General features: G+C 38.3%; 2 protein-coding genes and 2 pseudogenes across 2 annotated transcripts; all 4 read left to right on the forward strand.

Moving 5' to 3' along the window:
* The first annotated feature begins 1369 nt into the window (after positions 1-1369).
* On the forward strand, positions 1370-2299 carry LOC102501248 (olfactory receptor 7A5-like). The gene has a single exon (XM_006165922.2). The coding sequence runs from the start codon at positions 1370-1372 to the stop codon at positions 2297-2299; it is 930 nt and encodes a 309-aa protein (XP_006165984.2).
* A 6775-nt stretch (positions 2300-9074) lies between these two features.
* Positions 9075-9917, forward strand: LOC102470574 (olfactory receptor 7A10-like; annotated as a pseudogene).
* Positions 9918-15386: 5469 nt separating this feature from the next.
* On the forward strand, positions 15387-16316 carry LOC102470978 (olfactory receptor 7A17-like). Its single transcript, XM_006165930.2, has one exon. The coding sequence runs from the start codon at positions 15387-15389 to the stop codon at positions 16314-16316; it is 930 nt and encodes a 309-aa protein (XP_006165992.2).
* A 1036-nt stretch (positions 16317-17352) lies between these two features.
* Positions 17353-18134, forward strand: LOC102471407 (olfactory receptor 7A10-like; annotated as a pseudogene).
* Positions 18135-19878: the final 1744 nt, after the last annotated feature.

Genomic DNA, 19878 nt, shown 5'->3' on the forward strand with positions numbered 1-19878 from the left:
CTTGGGACTGGATCTTTGAATGCCTCTCTAGGTTTGGAAAATTTTCTTGCAGGATTTCATGGAATAGATTATCTATGCCCTTATGGGTCTCTTCACCTTCTGGAATGCCAATTATCCAGAAGTTTGGACATTTGATGGTATCTAGTACTTCTCATATATTATTTTTAAATTTTGGGGCCATTTTCTCAGCCTTTGTGGTAGATTTTTTTAGGCTAACAATTTTCTCTTCTAAATCTGAGATTCTATTTTCTGTATGATCTACTCTGCTTTTCATACATTCAGGGGAGATCTTGACTTCCAGTATTATAGACTTCATCTCTAACAGTTTTGTTTGATTCTTTTGTAAAGTGTGTAATTCCTCTTTTAGATCTTGCAAGAATATCCTCACCTCCTGGAACTCGCCAACTTCTTTCTCCTTTCTCTTTAGCAGTTCCTTGTCTCTCTTCTCTTCCATCTCTGTTAGCTTTGCCATTATGAATGTTCTAAATTTTTTATCAAACATTTCCATGATTTCCATTGAACTGTTTATGGATGAAGAGGACTTATTCTTTTCCCTTGGAGGAGAGGTATTTTCTTGCTTTCCTATATTTCTTGTGGTCCTGCGGTGATTTCTTGTCATCTGATGGATAGTGTGTTTCTTTCAAATTCTTGAAGTTCAATCTAGTTGGCAGGGGCCATGAGGAACCTTCTTCTGAAGACTCGCCTCTCCTGCCTCCATGGACACTGTGTCCGACAGAGCATGGTCAGCACAGCAGCAGGTTCTCCCCAGCGACCATGCAGAAGGAACTGCCCAGAGTTGTTTTTTAATGAATATAACAATACAGTTATTGGGCCAGCTGATGGTGTGGTGGTTAAGGTGGCTAGATTGCAGATGGTTGATGGCCAGTTAAAGTCCCAGACCTAGCAACTTGAAAAAAATACCAGGCATGTGTGTATGCACTCCCAACATCCTAAGAGAAGAGAGAATTGTGGAATGACCATTCCCTGTGTGGGGTGATTTCTCACCTTCCCTTTCTCTGTGTCTTTGTGTCCAGTGAGTGCATGTGCACAATAGCAAAATTAAAATTAAAACAAAAAAAGAGCAAATAAAATTCTATTGTAACATTACATTTTACTCCATAAATATGTATTATTATTTTTTGTCAAGAAATAAATAAGTTAAAAATTCTGCAGAATACATGATCTATGGGAATAAAGAATTGAGATAAGTCCTAAGCAGAGAAGGTACTACAAAAGCCTAAAGCAGATTAGATCCATACAAAAATATAATTTGTAAGTACACAATACGAACTATGGCATTTCAACTATGAGAATAATACCTGTTCATGTGAAATTAGCCATTGTATTTTCCTCTTTTCAGGGAGTCACCATGAAACCAGGAAATGATACACACATTTCAGAATTTCTTCTTCTGGGACTTTCAGAGAAACCAGAATTGCAGCCCCTCATATTTGGGCTTTTCCTCTCCATGTACCTGATCACTGTGTGTGGAAACCTGCTCATCATCCTGGCCACCATCTCAGACTCCCACCTGCACACCCCCATGTACTTCTTCCTCTCCAACCTGTCCTTTGCTGACATCTGTGTCACCTCCACCAACATCCCAAAGATGCTGGTGAACATCCAGACACAGAGCAAGGTCATCACCTATGCAGGCTGCATCACCCAGGTGTTCTTTTACATAGTTTTCCTAGTGTTGGATGACTTCCTCCTGACTGTGATGGCCTATGACCGGTATGTGGCCATCTGTCACCCCCTGCATTACACGGTCATCATGAATCCCTGGCTCTGTGGAATGCTGGTTCTGGCATCTTGGATTATAGGTGTCCCGTATTCCTTGTTACAAACCTTAATGGCATTGCGGCTGTCTTTCTGTACACATGTGGAAATACCCCACTTTTTCTGTGAACTTTATCAGATGATCCACCTTGCCTGCTCTGACACCTTTCTTAATGCTATGGTGACCTATTTTGCAACTGTGCTGCTGGGCATCGGCCCCCTCACTGGGATCCTTTACTCGTACTCTAAGATAATTTCCTCCATTTGTGCAATCTCATCAGCTCAGGGAAAGTACAAAGCATTTTCCACCTGTGCCTCTCACCTCTCTGTTGTCTCCTTATTTTATTGTACGAGTCTAGGAGTGTATCTTAGTGCTGGTGCTGCCCGCAGCTCCCCCTCAAGTGCAGCAGCTTCAGTGATGTACACTGTGGTCACCCCCATGCTGAACCCCTTCATCTACAGTCTGAGGAATAAAGACATAAAGAGGGCTCTGAAAAGATTATCTGGGAGAATGGTATAACAGGACCAATTTTTCTGGAATCAAATAAGCTGTCCTGATTATAAACCTCAATGCCTCAGAGCTAATTTCTTGATTCTTGATCGGATTTGGGAGTAGAACTTAGTCCTTCTATGAGTGCTGGGAGTTTCCATTCTTCTGATTTCAGTTTCTCTGTATTGTATGTATACATATTCTTCTTTTTTTTTTCAAGAGGTTTTTTTTTTTTTTTTTTTTTTTGCTATAAGTTGTGTGTGCTCATCACAAAGACAAAGACAGAGAGAAAGAAAGTGAGAAATCAACCCCCGGGGGGATGGCCACGCCACAACCCCTTCGCCTCCATTCTCCTCTTGGAATCTTGGGCATGCACACATACTTGCATGCCCAATGTGAATTTAGGCCACTGGTTCTGGGACTTGAACCACGGTTGACTACATGGGAGTCCAGCAACACAGCCATTACACCAACTGCTGGTCCCTCTATGAATATTTTTAGAAAGCCATTAAATTAAGATTTCTGCTCTCTCTGATATCCAAAAGCTTTCTCTTTGTCATTTTTACCACTTTCTCTAAGTCATTTCCACACTGTCATCAAAATTATTTGTAAATTATCAGTCATCTTATTGTACAATGTAGGCTTCATAGGAGCTATTCTGCAGTGTCTTAGATATTATTTATTTTGTTTTACTGAAGCTGTAGTACTGAATTGTACTCCTTTCTGGGAAATAAAAAAGAAGAACTGTGCTTAGATAGCAAAAACATTTTAATCCTTCATGGGAGGAATATATTTGAGACTACAGGTTTTCACGTTTGGGTCCATCATTCCATCGTATCTGAGGATCTCAACTGCTCATGGTGATAACGAGGACTTTGGCATCCAGTGTATTTTATAACTGTCCAAAAGATTTCTTTTTAATTTTATTTTTAAAGCAAAAATTACAGATTTTTAAAAAACAGACCTTTCCAGATATTTGTCTGTTAAACGTTCCTTCTCTTTTCTCTTTCAACTCACTTTCATCCACCCACTGCCCTCACTTACAGTCTCTGCTGTCTACACTTAACCTCTCTACTATCATATTTTTGAATCTTTTCTTTTCTGCCATAGAGTGCAGACATTTAGGACACACTGAGTGGGGATATGCAGTGTGTCTCTTTCAAAGTTTAGCTTACTTTGCTTAATATTAAGTCCTCTATATTCAACTACTTTGAATCAAATAATTGGGATGTCATGGCTTCTTATGGCTGAGTAATATTCCATAGTATATTTGTGCCACTATTTTTCAACCCAGACATCAGTTTTTGGAGACCTAGGTTGATTCCATGTCTTAACAATTGTGAATAATGCAACAATAAACATGAATGTGTAATTATCTTTCCATCTGAGTGTTTTCCTGTCCTTTGAGTAAATACCAAGGAATGTGACTACTGGGTTACATGGTAGTTCTATTTGTATTGTTTGAGGAATCAATACATAGTTTTACACAGAGTTTGTACAAATGTACATTTCCAGCAATAATGTAAAAGTGTTCTCTTTTCATCACGGCCTTGCCAGCCCTTGATTTCTTTATTTTCTTGATCCTAGAAATTCTAACGGGTTAAATGGTATCCAATTATTGTTTTAATTTGCAACTTCTTTATGAAAAGAGATTTTGAACATTTTTTCATATGTCTTTTAACCATTCTGGAATCTTTTCCTATTAAAAATATTTATTTAATTTTATTTATTGTTATTCTTCAATATAACCAGAGACAGAGAGACAGAGAGAGGAAGAGTGAGAAAGCAAACTGCCTGGTCTGGAACTCTAGCTGCTGTGGGCCACATGGGATTCTAGTGGCTTTACCACCCTGTGAGCTGCTCACCCTGATTTGCCCATTTTTTTCTTTTTTATTAAATATATTTTAAATTTTGATTTCTTTTATACATTTATTCACATTTGTCACTTAGCTTACAAAGTGAATATTTCAACATGTGTACATTTCTCACCAGTCCAATTGAGAATACTATACACATTATCTTCAACAGATAATAACCCATTTCTTTGTCCCATAAATGCCTTACCTCTCTATTTTTCTCCTTAATGTCTTTTCTCAGACTTTCCTCCTTCACCTGATTTGCCTATTTTTAATTAGATTATTCTTTTTTTAATATGGTGACCTGATTGAGTTTCTTATATTTTTTATCAATCCCTTTCCTGAGAAATAACATTCAAATAGTTTGTCCCATTCTGAGAGTTGTCTTTTCACTATAATCATTGTTTTCTTGCTGTGAAGAAGCTTTTTAGCTTGATATAATCCCACTTGTATATTTTTGGGATTAAGCCTGTCTTTAAGAGGTCTTATTTAATAAAACTTTGTTCACTCCAACATCTTATAAGAATTTTCTATGAGTAGTTTCATAGTTTGGCTTTATATTTAAAACTTTGCTTCAAAGATTTAAAAAAATATTATTATTATTTTATACATTCAATCACTACACATCATTTAGATTGTAAAGAGATGTTACCCCACATGATAAACACCTAAGTCCAGATGGTTGAGAATACTATACAAGTTATTATCAACAGGTAATAAACCATATCTGTGTCCCACAAAAAATACCTCTCTATTTTTTATTTACATCTTGATAATCCTGTGTGTATATTGGTGTCACCCAGGAAATCAGCTCCCTAAATTAATTACTCTACCGTTTGTCTATGAAGATATTTTTATATACTATGAAACATTTTGAAATGTTAATATTGTACCAACAGTGAGTAGGTTAATGATCGCTAAAGGCGAAGGATTGGATAGGGTGGACATGGCTGCAAGAGGGCAGAGCTGGCCATCCTTGTGTTGGTGGAACTGTTATGTATTTTTAACTTATCCATACTAGTAACCTGGCATGATATTGTACTGTGGTTTTCTAGGATGGTTCCACTGGGGAGACTGAAGAGTTACTGCTGAGTGAAGCAAGCCAGGCTATGAAGGAGAGACATTGTATGTCCCCACTTAACATATACTGAGTGTCTGCACTCTATGACTGAAACTGATTGACTAAAGGTTGTACAAACACAAGAGATGGGTGTGATTGCCAAATGTGGTGTGTGGGGGGCATAAGGAAGGACATTTGGAGGAGGGATACGGAGGCAGAGCATTGATGGGATGGGGAGGTGTGGTGTTATCAGTTGAAGATATTTTGATCAACTGGACTGGGGAGAAATGTTCACATATTGAAATGTTCACTGTGTAAGCTAAACAATGTGATTGAGTATACACAAAAAATAAAAAAAGAACACATGGATCTCTCTACATTATTTATTAGCAATACATGTTAATCTATAATTTTTCCCCAAATAAGAAGTTTAATCAAAAATAGAAATGAAAAAAACTAAAAAAAAAAGAACATTAAAGAGACAAAATAATGGAAAGATAATCTCTTTGACTTGCTTGACGTGCAATGCATTTGTGTGTTGAGAACCCACATTGTAAGTTGTAAAAATGTACAATAACTAAATGGAAATGACATAAAATTAAAACATGAACTTAAAAAATAAAGGGAACCACATGAACTATCTTTTCCTTTACATTTGGAATTTTGACATGTTTCTGTTTTTTCTTTGGACTGATACTTCCTTTCTGTTTGTTCCATGCCTACAAACTGAGACCTGGAGACATCTTGATGAAGTTTTAGTCAAAGTTTCATTCTTACTCAGTTCATGATTTAACTCTCCTGAGTCCTGTTACTATAATGTAGAATAAGTTTGCTAATAGTGTGTCCTACTGGTGTGGTATCGAGTAAATATTAAATGAAATAAAACATGTAAGTTTCTAACTTTAGTCTACCGTGAGCAAGAAGGTCCACATATATCTCTTGTAATTACCAAATGTTACATAAATGAAACACTAAATGACAATTCTTTTTTCAATTAAAAATATTTTTAAGTTTTCCTTGTGATAGGACACGTGGCCTTGTGGAGAGAGAGGGGGGGGAGAGAGAGAGAGAGAGAGAGAGAGAGAGAGAGAGAGAGAGAGAGAGAGAGAAAATGAATGTGAGAAATCTCTCCCTAGCGGGATGGCCATGCTGCAATTCCTCCACTAGCCTTCTGTCAGGACTTTGGACACACATATATACGTGCCCAGTGTGATGTTCAAGCCAATGGGCTTGGAAATTGAATCATGCATTCAGCCAAGGGGGATCCAGCTCCTTAACCTCCATGCCACCTGCTAAATGGGGACAATTAAATTGTACTCAACAGTTGGTGTAATGTTCTAAAGACCTGTGGTGGCAGGATAGTTCCCAGAGAACATGTACTAAAGACTGGATTCATCACAATTTCATCTTAGTCTCTTAAGAGCAGCGAATCAACAGAAAAATGTTCTTTTCTTTCCAGACCAGTGTCCACAAGGGAAGTCAACTACTAAGTGATTGTTTTTATAAGGAGGAAATGTACCGAATGAGCTGATATAGGAAGCTGTAAATATTTCATCTGTCAATATCCCTAAAGGAGTATAGCCCTGGGCTGGACACAACATGATTGATTTTTGTTGGACTCTCCAGACTGGCTAGGATTCCATGCTTAATTCTTTCATTTTGTCTTGTCTGGGTACAGAGCTTCAGTCTCCATCACCAACCATTCAGGGAGAACTTCACCATTTCACAAGAAGACTGTCCTCTCTGAGAGCCCATACAGGTGAGTCTGAGAGTCAGGTAGGTTCTGCAGGACTGTTCATACAGAATGGATGCCAATGACATCTACCTGAGATCTCCAGAGAGCCAAACCAGCCTAATAGGAGCTGAGATATTAATGTGTTTGGTTACTTGTCTGACCAGCTTAGTCATCATTAATTTATTTAATATGTTAACAAGCCATGTGTCTGTCAGACTTAGCTTGCAGGCTAAGTGGACTATTTAGTGATGAGAGTAGACATCCAGTTGGATGAGGGTGAAGTAGGAATGGGAGAAGTAAAATTATTTCAGTCAACTTAGAACATGTGCACAGAAATTTGCAGTTCATGAAGTAGGAAAAGCAGAATCAGAGTTGTGATGAGATGTGACTTTAGGGTCTGATAAGGAGTTTTTGAAATGAGTGTATTTATGCATATTTTGGTATTTTTTTGAAGGATCCAGAGGAATGAATTCCTTGCAATTCATACCTTGCAACTGTAGTTCATGAGACATACATTTCACAGTTTCTTCTTTCACATTGAATATTCACATAAAAATTTAATTCTCATGTTAAAATAGGAATATTGAAGAGTTTTTACCGACAGCTATTTTCTGGCTGGTGAAATTAAATAGGTTTGTGAGTCTGTTAACTTTTTACTTTATTGCAAATCAAGCCACTGTTTTGTTTTATGTTCTGGGGTCTGAGTATATTTATTTTTTTGATATTTTTCTCTTAATAGTGAATTATCATTTTAAAATAAAATTTTTAGGATACTTTTGAATTATTTTTATGTATATATATGTGTGTGTGTGTGCGTGTGTGTGTGAATTTGGAAAGTGAATAATTTAGTGTTATCAAATCTAATAGTCCATCATATTGTGTACACAAATACACTCCAAATTTTTATTAACTTATGAAAATCCATCTATGTCAGTAATAAACACAAATGCCTTTTTTGGGCCACATTTTGCCATTGGGCATGTTTGCTCACCTGAGAGAGAGACACAGAGAGACAGAGAGAGAGAAAGTGAGAAATCACCCCCTGGGTGTTATCCATGCTGAAATCTCTTCTCCTTCAATTTTTTCTTAGGATTTTGGGCACACATGCACACGTGTCCAGTGCGATTTTTAAGACCTAGTTTTAGGTCTCAGATCATGATTGGCCATATTGGAGTCCAGCTCCTTAATGACTATGATATCTGCTTGCCCCCCAGATTATGATCTCATAATACAGTGGTCTCAATACTAATCAGAAAAAATTGAGGAGAGATCTATTTTGATTCATGGAAAATGTAAACTAAAATACTGAGTGATGCCACTTAACTAAGATATCTGAAGTAGTCAATGCCATAGAAGAAGACAACACAATGGTGGTTGTCAAAGATTGGTGAAAGAGGAAACAAGTTGTTTTCAATGGATATAAAGTTTTAGTTATTGGGTCAGCTGGTGGTGTGATGGTTAAGACTGTTGGATCACACATGGTCTACTGTCAGTTAAAAGCCCAGACCTGGCAGATTGAAAAAAAAATGCCAGGCATGTATGTATGCACTACCAAGATCTTGAGTGAAGAGTGTATTGTGGCATGGCCATTCCCTGTTGAGGGTGATCTCTCACATTCCCTCTCTCTCTGTTTCTCTGTCCGGTGAATGCATCTGTCCAATAGTAAAAGTAAACCTGAACCAAACCTTACTGATACATCATATTTTACTCCATAAATAGGTACTACTATTATTTGTCAAGAAATAAATATGTTAAAAAAACATGTAGATACCTGATTTATGAGAACAAAGAAGTGAGATAAGAAGTACAGGAAGAGATGACACTATGAAAGCTTAAAGGGGATTAAATCCATACAAAAACATAGAAAATAACATTGCGACCACAAAATATTAACTATGGCATTTCAGGTCTGTGAGTAATTCCTGTTTGTGTGAAATTAGTTATCTCATTTTCCTCTTTTCAGGTAGTCATCAAGGAACCAGGAAATGATACACAAATTTCAGAATTTCTTCCTCTAGGATTTTCAGAGGAATTAGAATAGTAGCCCCTCATATTTGGGCTTTTACTCTCCATGTACCTGATCACCGTGTGTGGAAACCTGCTCATCATCCTGGCCACCATCCTAGACTCCCACCTGCACACCCCCATGTACTTTTCCTCTCCAATCTGTCCTTTGCTGAAATCTGTTTCACCTCTACCACCGTCCCAAAGATGCTGGTGAACATCCAGACACAGAGCAAGGTCATCACCTATGCAGGCTGTATCACCCAGGAATTCTATAACACAGTTTTCTTAGTATTGGATGACTTCCTCTTGACAGTGATGACCTATGACCAGTATGTGGCCATTTTTCACACCCTGCACTACACAGTCATCATGAATCCCTGCCTTGTTGAAAGGAGGTTCTGGCATCCTGCATCATGAGTGTCCTGTATTCCTTGTTTCAAAGCTTAATGGTGTTGTAGTTGTCCTTCCTTGTACATGTGGAAATCCCTCACTTTTTCTGTGAACTTAATCAGATGGTCCACCTTGCCTGCTCTGACACTTTTCTTAATAACATGGTGACCTATTTTGCATCTGTGCTGCTGGGTGGTGGTCCCGTCACTGGGATCCTTTAAGATACTTTTCTCCTTTTGTGCAATCTCATCAGATCAAGGGTGATACAAAGCTTTTTCCACATGTGCCTCTTGCCTCTCAGTTGTCTCCTTATTTTATTGTATGAGTCTAGTAGTGGACCTTAGTGCCAGTGTTACCTTCTGCTCACTCTCAAATGCAGCAGCTTCAGCGATGTACACTGTGGTCTCCCCCATGCTGAACCATTTAATCTATAGTCTAAGGAATAAAGACATAAAGAGGGCTCTGAAAATAGTCTTGGGAGGGAAATTTTGTGGAAGAAAGATAAAGTCATCACACTTTCATCTTGGTCTCTCGAGAGCAGCAAATCAGGAAAGTGTTCTTCTTTCCAGACCAGTGTCCACGAGGGAAATCAGGTACTAAGAGGTCGTAGTTATAAGGAGGAAATGTACCTAATGAGTGGCTATAAGGAGCTGTACATAATTCATCTGTCACTGTCCCTCAAGGAGGACAGCCTTGGGCTGGAGAAGACATAGTTGATGCTTTCTGAATCTCTAGTCTGGCTAGGGGACCATGCTTAATTCTTTCATTGTGTCTTATCTGGGGACAGAGCTTCAGTCTCCATCATCAACAACCCAGAGAGAAATTCACTCTTCCACAAGAAGACTGTCCTCTCTGAGAGCCCACACAGGTGAGTCTGGGGAGCCTGGTCGGAACAGCAAGAAAGTTCAGAGACAACGGATGCCAAGAACCTCTACCTGAGATCACATAAGAGCCAAACCAGCCTGGCAAGAACTGAGACTGATGCATTTGGCTATGTGTCTGACCAAGTTATTCCTCAGTAATTTATTTAATATGATTATAAACCATGTATCTGGCAGACTTAACAATACAGGCATCATTGTGGACAATTTAGTGATGGGAATAGACATCCAATTGGATGAGGATGAAGATGGAATGGGAGAAATAAATTATTTCAGTCAAATTAGAAAATGTCCACAGAAATGTGCAGTTCATGAAGTAGAGAAAATAAAATAAGAGTTGTGATGAGATGTGCAATGACTTTCAGGTGTCTTAAGGCTTTTTTAATTTTTGGGGGGGGAGAGGTTTTCGCTATAGGGCACGTGCGCTCGCCAGACAGACAGAGAGAGACATAGAGACAGAAAGCGTGAAATCACCCCCCAGGAGGGATGGTCACGCCGCAATCCCATTGGGCATCCACATAAAAATTTATTCAAAGATCAAAATAGTTACATTAAAGAGTTTTCACTTACAACTATTTACTTCCTGATGAAGTGGAATATGTTTGTGGATCTGTTTATTTTTTATTTTATTTCAAATTATGCAGGTTTTATGTTCTGGTGTATGCATGCTTTTTATTCTTTTGATTTTTTTCTTTTAAATAATGCATTGACGTTTTTAAATCAAATGATCAGAATGTCATTGTATTACTTTACTTACAGGTATATATTGGGTGAATGTGAAACGTTAACAGATTTTGTGTTATCATATATAATAGTCAATCCTAATTTTTTACACATCCATCCCTCTCTAATTTTTATTAAGTTAGAAAAATTCCTCTTCATCAGTAGTAGAAACAAAAATTATCTTGTATTTACATTTTCATCTTATTTCTCATTTATTTTTCTTATTATCTTTTGCCTATTATGATTAATTTTTAAGTTTAGTTTTGAATTCCATTTTCAAAGATGAGTAATTGCTTTATATATTGATGGGGTACAATGTGATGCTATGATATATACATGCCCACAATGTGCAATGATTAAACTATGATAAAGTACAATGATTAAACTAGGTATGTTACTTAACTGACCTTCATATACTGATTATTTCTTCATGGTAAGAATATTTCAAATCTCCTATTTCAGAGCCAGCAGGAGGCACTGGGCTCTCACACAGTCAAGTGTAATTGAGTCCTGGACTTTGTGTCTTGCTTTCTCATTTTCTCTCTCTCTCATTCTGTTGAGTGCACCTACCTCGTATCAAATTAAAAAAATAATACATTAAATAAATCCATTATTCTAAAAGAACTGATTCTGGAGTGAAGGTAGGATAGATATGTGTACCATTGTGAGATGTGTACCATCTCTCAAGCCATTGTGAGCCTTGCTAGAAAAATTACATAGAATTAAATGAAATGAAGAAAGCAGTATATTAAATAAGTACATGCAGGACATGTTCATTTCATTTAAGAATGTTTTAAAAAAATTTAAAAAAGAAGCTGACTTCATAAGTTAAGTGATGGACAGTGATTGTATAAAATAAAATGTATTAAAAAAGATGATTGAGGTTGTTCTGAAAGAGTAGATGTTCTTGAGAAGGAGAGGGGATAAAATATTCCAAATATATGAGTGACAGAGACTCCAAGCAGAAGGAAGCACATTATGTAAAAGTGAATATTGAAGGTCTGGAATCTGGTGAAGCTTAAAGTGAAGTTCAGTGTTTGGGAGATTAGTGTGGGCAGGGATGGGAAGTGTACAAGTAAGAGATATTTTACTTTTTATTTTATTTTAGTATTTTTTATTACTTAAATTATTGTTCTCATTTTTTTTTAAAAAGATTAAATTGTTACACATCATTTGGCTTGTAAAGAGAATTTACCCAACATAAAATACATTTCAAGCCATTCCAGTTGAGAATACACATTATCAACAGGTTCTTAATCATTTCTGTGTCCCACAAATGTCTTGCCTCTCTATTTTTTTTCCTCCCTGATTTCCTACCCTACACTGTTCCCTTCTTCCAACCTTCTTCCTCACTGTCTCCAGAATCCAAAACAATTTTCACTGTTTTTATGTCCTCCAGTCTTTCAATCTCTACCATAGGGTGCAGACAGTCAGTATATATTAAGTGTGAAGATATAATGTCTCTCTTTCATAGCCTGGCTTGCATAACTCAGCAATCAATCTTCAATATTCAACCACTTTCTATCAAATGCTAGGGTCTTGCTTTTATGGCTGAATATTATTCCATTGACTATATGTGCCACACTTTTCCAATCCACTCATCAGTTCATGGACATTTGGCATGGTCCATGTCTTAGCAATTGTGAATAATGCTGCAATAATCATTGATGTACTTTTCCAAATGAGCATTCTCCTGTCCTTTGGTTATTTAAAAATTTTTCTTATTTTTTAAAAATTTATTTTATACACCATTATATGTCACTTGGCTTGTAACGTGAATTTACCAAACATGAAAACACTTCACACCAGTCTAGTTGAATATAGAATACACGTTATCATCAACAGATAATAATCCATTTCTGTTTCTTATAAATGTCTTCTCTATTTTTCTCCTTAATTTGTTTCCTCCATAGGTCATGTGTGCTTACTGGAGAAAGACAGACAAGGACAGAGTGGGAAAGTGAGAATTCACTTCCCAGAAGAATGGCCATACCACAATCCATTCTTCTCCATCCCTCTCTTGGGATTGTGGGCATGTGCATACGGATCCAGTATGATTCTTAAGCTGCTAGTTCTTGGGCTTGAACTGTGGTCAGTCATATGAGAATCTAGTGCCTGGATCACCACACCACTTGCTGGTCCCAGAGGTGCATTATTTGTGGGGAATGGAGTCACGTGTTTGAAGCTATTCATGGAAGAGGTGAGTTTTTCACGGAGAGTCAAGTCATGTGTTTGAAGCTATGAAATTTCTCCTTCATTCACTTCTGGGGAGTCACTGAGAGCTAGATCCGAGACGCAAAACCCAGTCTTCTGATTCTGTTCGTTTTTAATTAAACATAATTCCACATAATTTTACTCTTTTTAAAAAAGATCTTCTAATATGTTGTATTTTGGATAACTCCTTTTGAGATTTGCGGGCTTACTGTCTTTGCTTATTGTTATCTTGGGGAGTCCAATCTGTAAGGGGTCCAGTCTATTCTGTATCAAAAAAGTTAATGTTAGCTGGTTTATTACTTATGACGGGCATACAGAGATGTAACTGGGCTTGACTTGCTTCAGGATCAAGGGAGTTTTCTCTTCATCACATCTCTCAGGGCCACCTGAGCTTATTAGATATTTTTCCCTTTCTCATATACTTTCTTCCTCATTTTTTGGGATGAGTATTTACTATGGGATGTGTGTTGCCAGAAAGAGACAGACAGAGAGAGAGAGAGAGATATGGAGGGAAAGTGAGAAATCATATCTTAGGGAGGATGGCTACTCTAAAATTCCTTATTCTCTATTCTCCTCTTGGGATTTTGGACATGCATTCACATGTATCCAGGGTTATTTTCAAGCTGCCAGATCCAGGAGTGGAACCGTGGCCGGTCATGTGGAAATCCCGTGCCTGAATGACCATGAACCTACTGACCCTTTATTCTTCATTTTCATGTATTTTCTTTTAGAAGTTTTAGCTTTAGTGTGTTGAGCTTGCCATAGAGAATGAGAGAGAGACAGAGAAAACAAGAGGGAAAATGAGAAATCATTCCCCAAGATGGATGGCTATGCTGGAATCCCTTCTCCATTTTCCTCTCAGGATCTTGGGCACACATGCACATGCACTCATTGTGACTTTCAAGCCAGAGGGTTTAAGACTTGAACCATGGCCATCCATATGGGAGTACAGTGATATAACCTCAATGCCACCTTCTAGTCCCCTTTATTTATTTTTATTATTATTTTTTTAATGAGCAGATATTTCTGTCTCTTTACAAAAAATATATGAACTCTTTACAAGCTAAATGATCTATAGTGAGCAAAATGTTAAATAAATGATAAGAATGATAAAAATAGAATAAAATAAAATAAAGTGAAAAACAACAAATTGTGAAACAGTCATGTTAAAAGGAAGGTCCATGTTTCTTGTCTATGGAAAGCTTAGCAACTGGAATTTGGGCATCATTCCTACATTTTTTAGGAAAAAGATGATTTGGTATTGAGAAATGGTCTGGAATCCATTCTTTTGTTAATCAACATGGCCAAGGACTCTGGAGGTTATAGTTTGGTGTGTGTCTTAGAGGGTATGTGTGCTAGTGTGTATGTGTATGTGTGTATGTGTGTGTGTGTATGTATGTATCTGTTTGTGTTGTGTAGAACATGAGCAGACCTCAGAACATGCTTACCTGATCTCTTAAATTCCAAATTATGACTCTACCATTAGGACACCTGCTGGTCCCACAAATTATGACTCTTATAACACAGATTTTGAGTATTTACCAACAGATAAAAATTAGGAGAGGTCTAGTGTGACCCATGGAAGACCTTTAAAATAAAATACTGTGTGATGTCACTAAGATATCTGAAATAGTAAAAAAAAAAATAGATGCAAACAACAGAATGGTGGTTTCCAAGGGAATGGTGAAAGGGAGTAAGAGAGAGTTTTGATATATGTAAATTTATAGTTATTGGGAAAGCTGGTGGCATGGTAGTTGATGCTGCTGAATCCAATATGGCAGACTGTGCTGGTCAAGTCCAAGACATGGTGGCTTGGAAAACATGCCAGGCATATGTATATCCACATCAATATGAAAGAAGAGGGGACTGTGGCATGGCGATTCTCCCTGGCGTGTGATTTAACACTTTTGTTTTCTTTCTCTCTCACTCTCTTTTTCTGTCTGGTGAATGTGTGTGCCCTATGACAAAAATAAAAGTGAAAAATCACATTATATTCAATAAATGTGTGTAATGATTATTTATGAATAAATAAGTTAATCCTGTGGAATACTTGATCTACAGGAAGAAAACATGAGATAGAAAGTCCCAAGAAGAGATGGCAACATAAAAACCTAAAGGAGATTAGATCCATGTAAAAATATAAAACATAACTTTGTGACTTAAAAAGTCTGACTATGGCATTTCAACTATGTGAATAATACTGGTTCATGGGAAATTAACTATCTTATTTTCCTCTTTTCAGGGAGTCACCATGGAACCAGGAAATGATACACAAATTTCAGAATTCCTTCTTCTGGGACTTTCAGAGAAACCAGAATTGCAGCCCCTCGTATTTGGGCTTTTCCTGTCCATGTACCTGATCACTGTGTGTGGAAACCTGCTCATCATCCTGGCCACCATCTCAGACTCCCACCTGCACACCCCCATGTACTTCTTCCTCTCCAACCTGTCCTTTTCTGAAATCTGTTTCACCTCCACCACCGTCCCAAAGATGCTGGTGAACATCCAGACCCAGAGCAAGGTCATCACCTATGCAGGCTGCATCACCCAGATGTTCTTTTTCCTGCTCTTTGCAGGGGTAGATGACTTCCTCTTGACCGTTATGGCCTATGACCGGTATGTGGCCATCTGTCACCCCCTGCACTACACGGTCATCATGAACCCCTGGCTCTGTGGAAAACTGGTTCTAGCGTCCTGGACCCTGAGTGTCCTGCATTCCTTGTTACATAGCTTAATGGCATTGCGGCTGTCCTTCTGTACACAGGTGGAAATCCCCCACTTTTTCTGTGAACTGAATCAGGTGGTCCACCTTGCCTGTTCTGACACCTTTCTTAATGACTTGGTGACCTATTTTGCAGCTGTGCTACTGGTTGGTGGTCCCCTCGCTGGCATCCTTTACTCTTACTGTAAGATAGTTTTCTCCATTCGTGTAATTGCATCTGCTCAGGGGAAGTATAAAGCATTTTCCACCTGTGCCTCTCACCTCTCAGTTGTCTCCTTATTTTATTGTACAGTCTTAGGAGTGTACCTTAATGCTGGTGCTACCCACAGCTCACACTCAAGTGCAGCAGCCTCGGTGATGTACACTGTGGTCACCCCCATGCTGAACCCCTTCATCTACAGTCTGAGGAATAAAGACATAAAGAGAGCACTGAAAATACTCTTTGGACAGAAGTCGTGAAAAAAATCATTGGCCTGGAGCTGAAATAATGCCCATAACTGTAAAGTTTAAAGCCAACAGTTGTGATTCTCTAATCAGATTATAAGCTACACGTCTATACCATTGAAGTAACTCTGTATTCAGCTTTCTACACTCTCTCATATCCAGTCCATTTTTCTTTAATATCTTTATACTTTCTCAATGTTATTGCTAGCGTTGTATCATTATCATGATTCTTAGCCTCTGAAAGAATCATTATCTCATAGAATGACATGCAACTCTTTTCTTTTTTTTATTATAGAATTTTTTTTTATCTAATTTAATGATGATTTTTTTTTATTTGACCAGATAGAGTTAAAGATTGATACTAAGAAAGTGTGCCACCAGTTCTGGGACTCAAACCATAATTATCCACTTTGGTGGCCAGTTCCTTAGCCACCAGGCTATCTTCTGTCCCCCTGTATACAACTCTTAAAAAGAATGTCTTCTCACATGATGTTCATGATTCTGAGTAATTTTTGTATGTTACTAAAATAACTTTTTGGGATTTATTCTGTCTATGGAAAAGAGAATGACAACTAGAAAAACAACAACTAGAGAACAGAAAAAAAATTCATTTGGCAATTAATGCCATTAATACAGAGTATAGAAAAATCTGCAACTGCAGATTTTCATGTATATGCATGTCTTTGCTTCCAGTATCTCTATTTGAAATGCAGACGTTAATGTATCAGTGTACTTGATTATCTGTCATTCGCTCTTTCAATTCCTGCTCTGTTACTCAGCTCAGAGTTCACATTGCCTACTGTCATCACTATACTAACAGATAAAAATTAGGAAAGATCTATTGAGGTCCACGGAAGACATTTGAAATAAAATACTGTGTGATTCCAGTTAACTAGGATATCTGAAGAAGTCAAAATCATAGATTCAGGCAACAGAATAGTGGTTGCCAGGGGATTGGTGAAAGGGAGAAAGAGAGTAGCTTTTCAATGTATATAAATTTACAGTTATTGGGAAAGCTGGTGACATGGTGGTTCAGGCTGCTGAATCCAATATGGCGGACTGCACAGGCAAAGTCCAAGACCTAGTGGCTTGGGCAACATGGCAGGCATGTGTCCATGCATGCCCACATCATGAAAGAAGAGGAGATTGTGGCATGGTCATTCTCCCTGGTAAAGTGGTCTCTGTCTCTCTGCCTATCTGGTGAGTACATGTGCTCTATGACAAAAATAAAAAAAACACACAGTAAGGTTATCACCTACACAGGCTGCATCACCCCGATGTTCTTTTTCCTATTCTTTATAGCATTGGATGACTTCCTCCTGACTGTGATGGCCTATGACTGGTATGTGGCCATCTGTCACCCCCTGCACTACACGGTCATCATGAACCCCTGGCTCTGTGGAAAGCTGGTTCTGGCATCCTGGATCCTGTGTATCCTACATTCCTTGTTATATACCTTAATGGCATTGTGGCTGTCCTTCTGTACACATGTAGAAATCAAATCCAACACCTTTTCTCTGATCTTAATCAGGTGGTCCACCTGGCCTGCTCTACATCTTTTTTTTAATGACATTGTGATCTATTTTGCATCTGTGCTGCTGGGTGGTGGTCCCCTTGCTGCGATTATTTATTCTTACACTCAATTCATGCAATTCATCAGCTCAGGGCAAATACGAAGTATTTTCCACCTGTGCCTCTCACCTCTCAGTTGTCTCCTTATTTTATTGTACAGGCCTAGGTGTGTACCTTAGTGCTGCCACTACCCACAGCTCACACTCAAGTGCAACTGTTTCAGTCATGTATACTGTGGTCACCCCCATGCTGAACCCCTTCATCTACAGTCTGAGGAATAAAGACATAAAGAGGGTCCTGAAAATAGTCTTCAGAGGGAAATTATGAAAATATTATTAGACTGGAACTGAAATAATGCCTATGATTGGATGAAGGGAGTCTCTGCAAGATCACACCCTGAGCTTCTTTCTCTCTTTTTTATTTTTTCAAAGGTTTTTGCTATAGGGTGTGCATGCTCACCAGAAAGACAAAGAGAGAGACAGAGAGACAGAAAGTGAGAAATCATCCACCCAGGGGGGTGGCCATGCCGCAGTCCCTTCTCCTCTAATCTCCTCTTGGGATCTTGGGCACACACTCACACATGCCCAGCGTGAGTTTAAGCCACCGGGACCGGGACTCGAACTGCAGTTGACTACATGGGAGTCCAGTGCTGTAGACATTATGCCATCTCCTGGTCCTGCTTCTCTCTATTTATGTCTGTCTCCCTCTCTTTCTCTATCTCCTCATGTGCCCCAGTACATTCTGTCATGAATACATATGCATATTTTATCAGCTACCTGAGTCAAGATGCCTTGAATCTATAAAGGCAAATTTAAACAAATAGTTGAACAAATATGGCCTTAGTGTCAGAGATAGCCTTAAATAGGATGAAGTGAACATTTCGATCATACATTGTATTAACTATGCACCATATTTTTTGTTTATCCTATTCTTCTACTTGTTTAAGTATGGAAAATTGGTGCCCATGTGGAAGGGTGTTTATTCATTGGGGTAAAGGACTGAATGGTGTGTTTTATGCTGTTTCATTAAATATCTTCCTGTTTCTCCTTGAATACTTCAGTGCTGGCTGTAATTACAACTCCTTGAAGGGCTTAAAACAAATTTTCTCCCCATCCCATTTTAAAGTTTGCTGTAACTGCTGAAGGAACAGTGAATGAACAAATACCAATATCATCCAATAAGTGTTTTCTTTGTGCTCAAGATTCTCTTTCCAATTTGTGATCAAAGGATGACTCCCAAGAGATTGAATCCCTGTCTCAGTCATTTGATTCAGGGTCACAAATTTCTTGTAAAAACATTCATGTCCTTTTGATTTCTCCTGGTTACTTATAAGAACACATCAATGCAGTCACTTTTTCTTGTGTAATTAATTTGCTTAAATTTGTTTGTTTTGTTTTGCTATAGTTTGAGTGCACTTGCCAGAGAGAGAAAGAAAGGAAAGGAAAGTGAGAAATCCCTCCCCTGGAGGGATGGACATGCTACAATCCCTTCTACTCCAGTCTCGTGAGGATTTTGGACACAAACAGACATGACCAGCATATTTCCAAGCTACTGGGTCCAGGACTCAAAACATGTAGTCAGTCATGTGGGATCCAATACCTTAACCCCTACATCACATGCTGATTCAGGGCAATTATTATTATTATTATTATTGGAGAGTTTTTTTTGCTATAGGGTGTATGCACTCGCCAGAAAGACAGAGAAAGACAGAGAGACAGAAAGCAAGAAGTCACCCCCCAAGAAGGGGATGGCCACACCGCAATCCCTTCTCCTTCTTTCTCCTCTCAGGATCTTGGGCACGCATGCACACATGCCCAGCTTGAATTTAAGCCACTGGGTCCTGGATTCGAATCGTGGTTGACTACATGGGAGTCCAGTGACATAGCCATTATGCCAACTGCTGGTCCCCATGACGATTAAATTTTAATCCACAGTTGGTGAAAGGTACTAATGACCTTTGGACCCAGGAGAGTTCACAGAGAACGTGGAATAAAGACTGGATTCA

The sequence above is a fragment of the Tupaia chinensis genome, unplaced genomic scaffold (genome assembly GCF_000334495.1).
Source record: "Tupaia chinensis unplaced genomic scaffold, TupChi_1.0 Scaffold144090_1, whole genome shotgun sequence".
NCBI classification, from domain to species: Eukaryota; Metazoa; Chordata; class Mammalia; order Scandentia; family Tupaiidae; genus Tupaia; species Tupaia belangeri.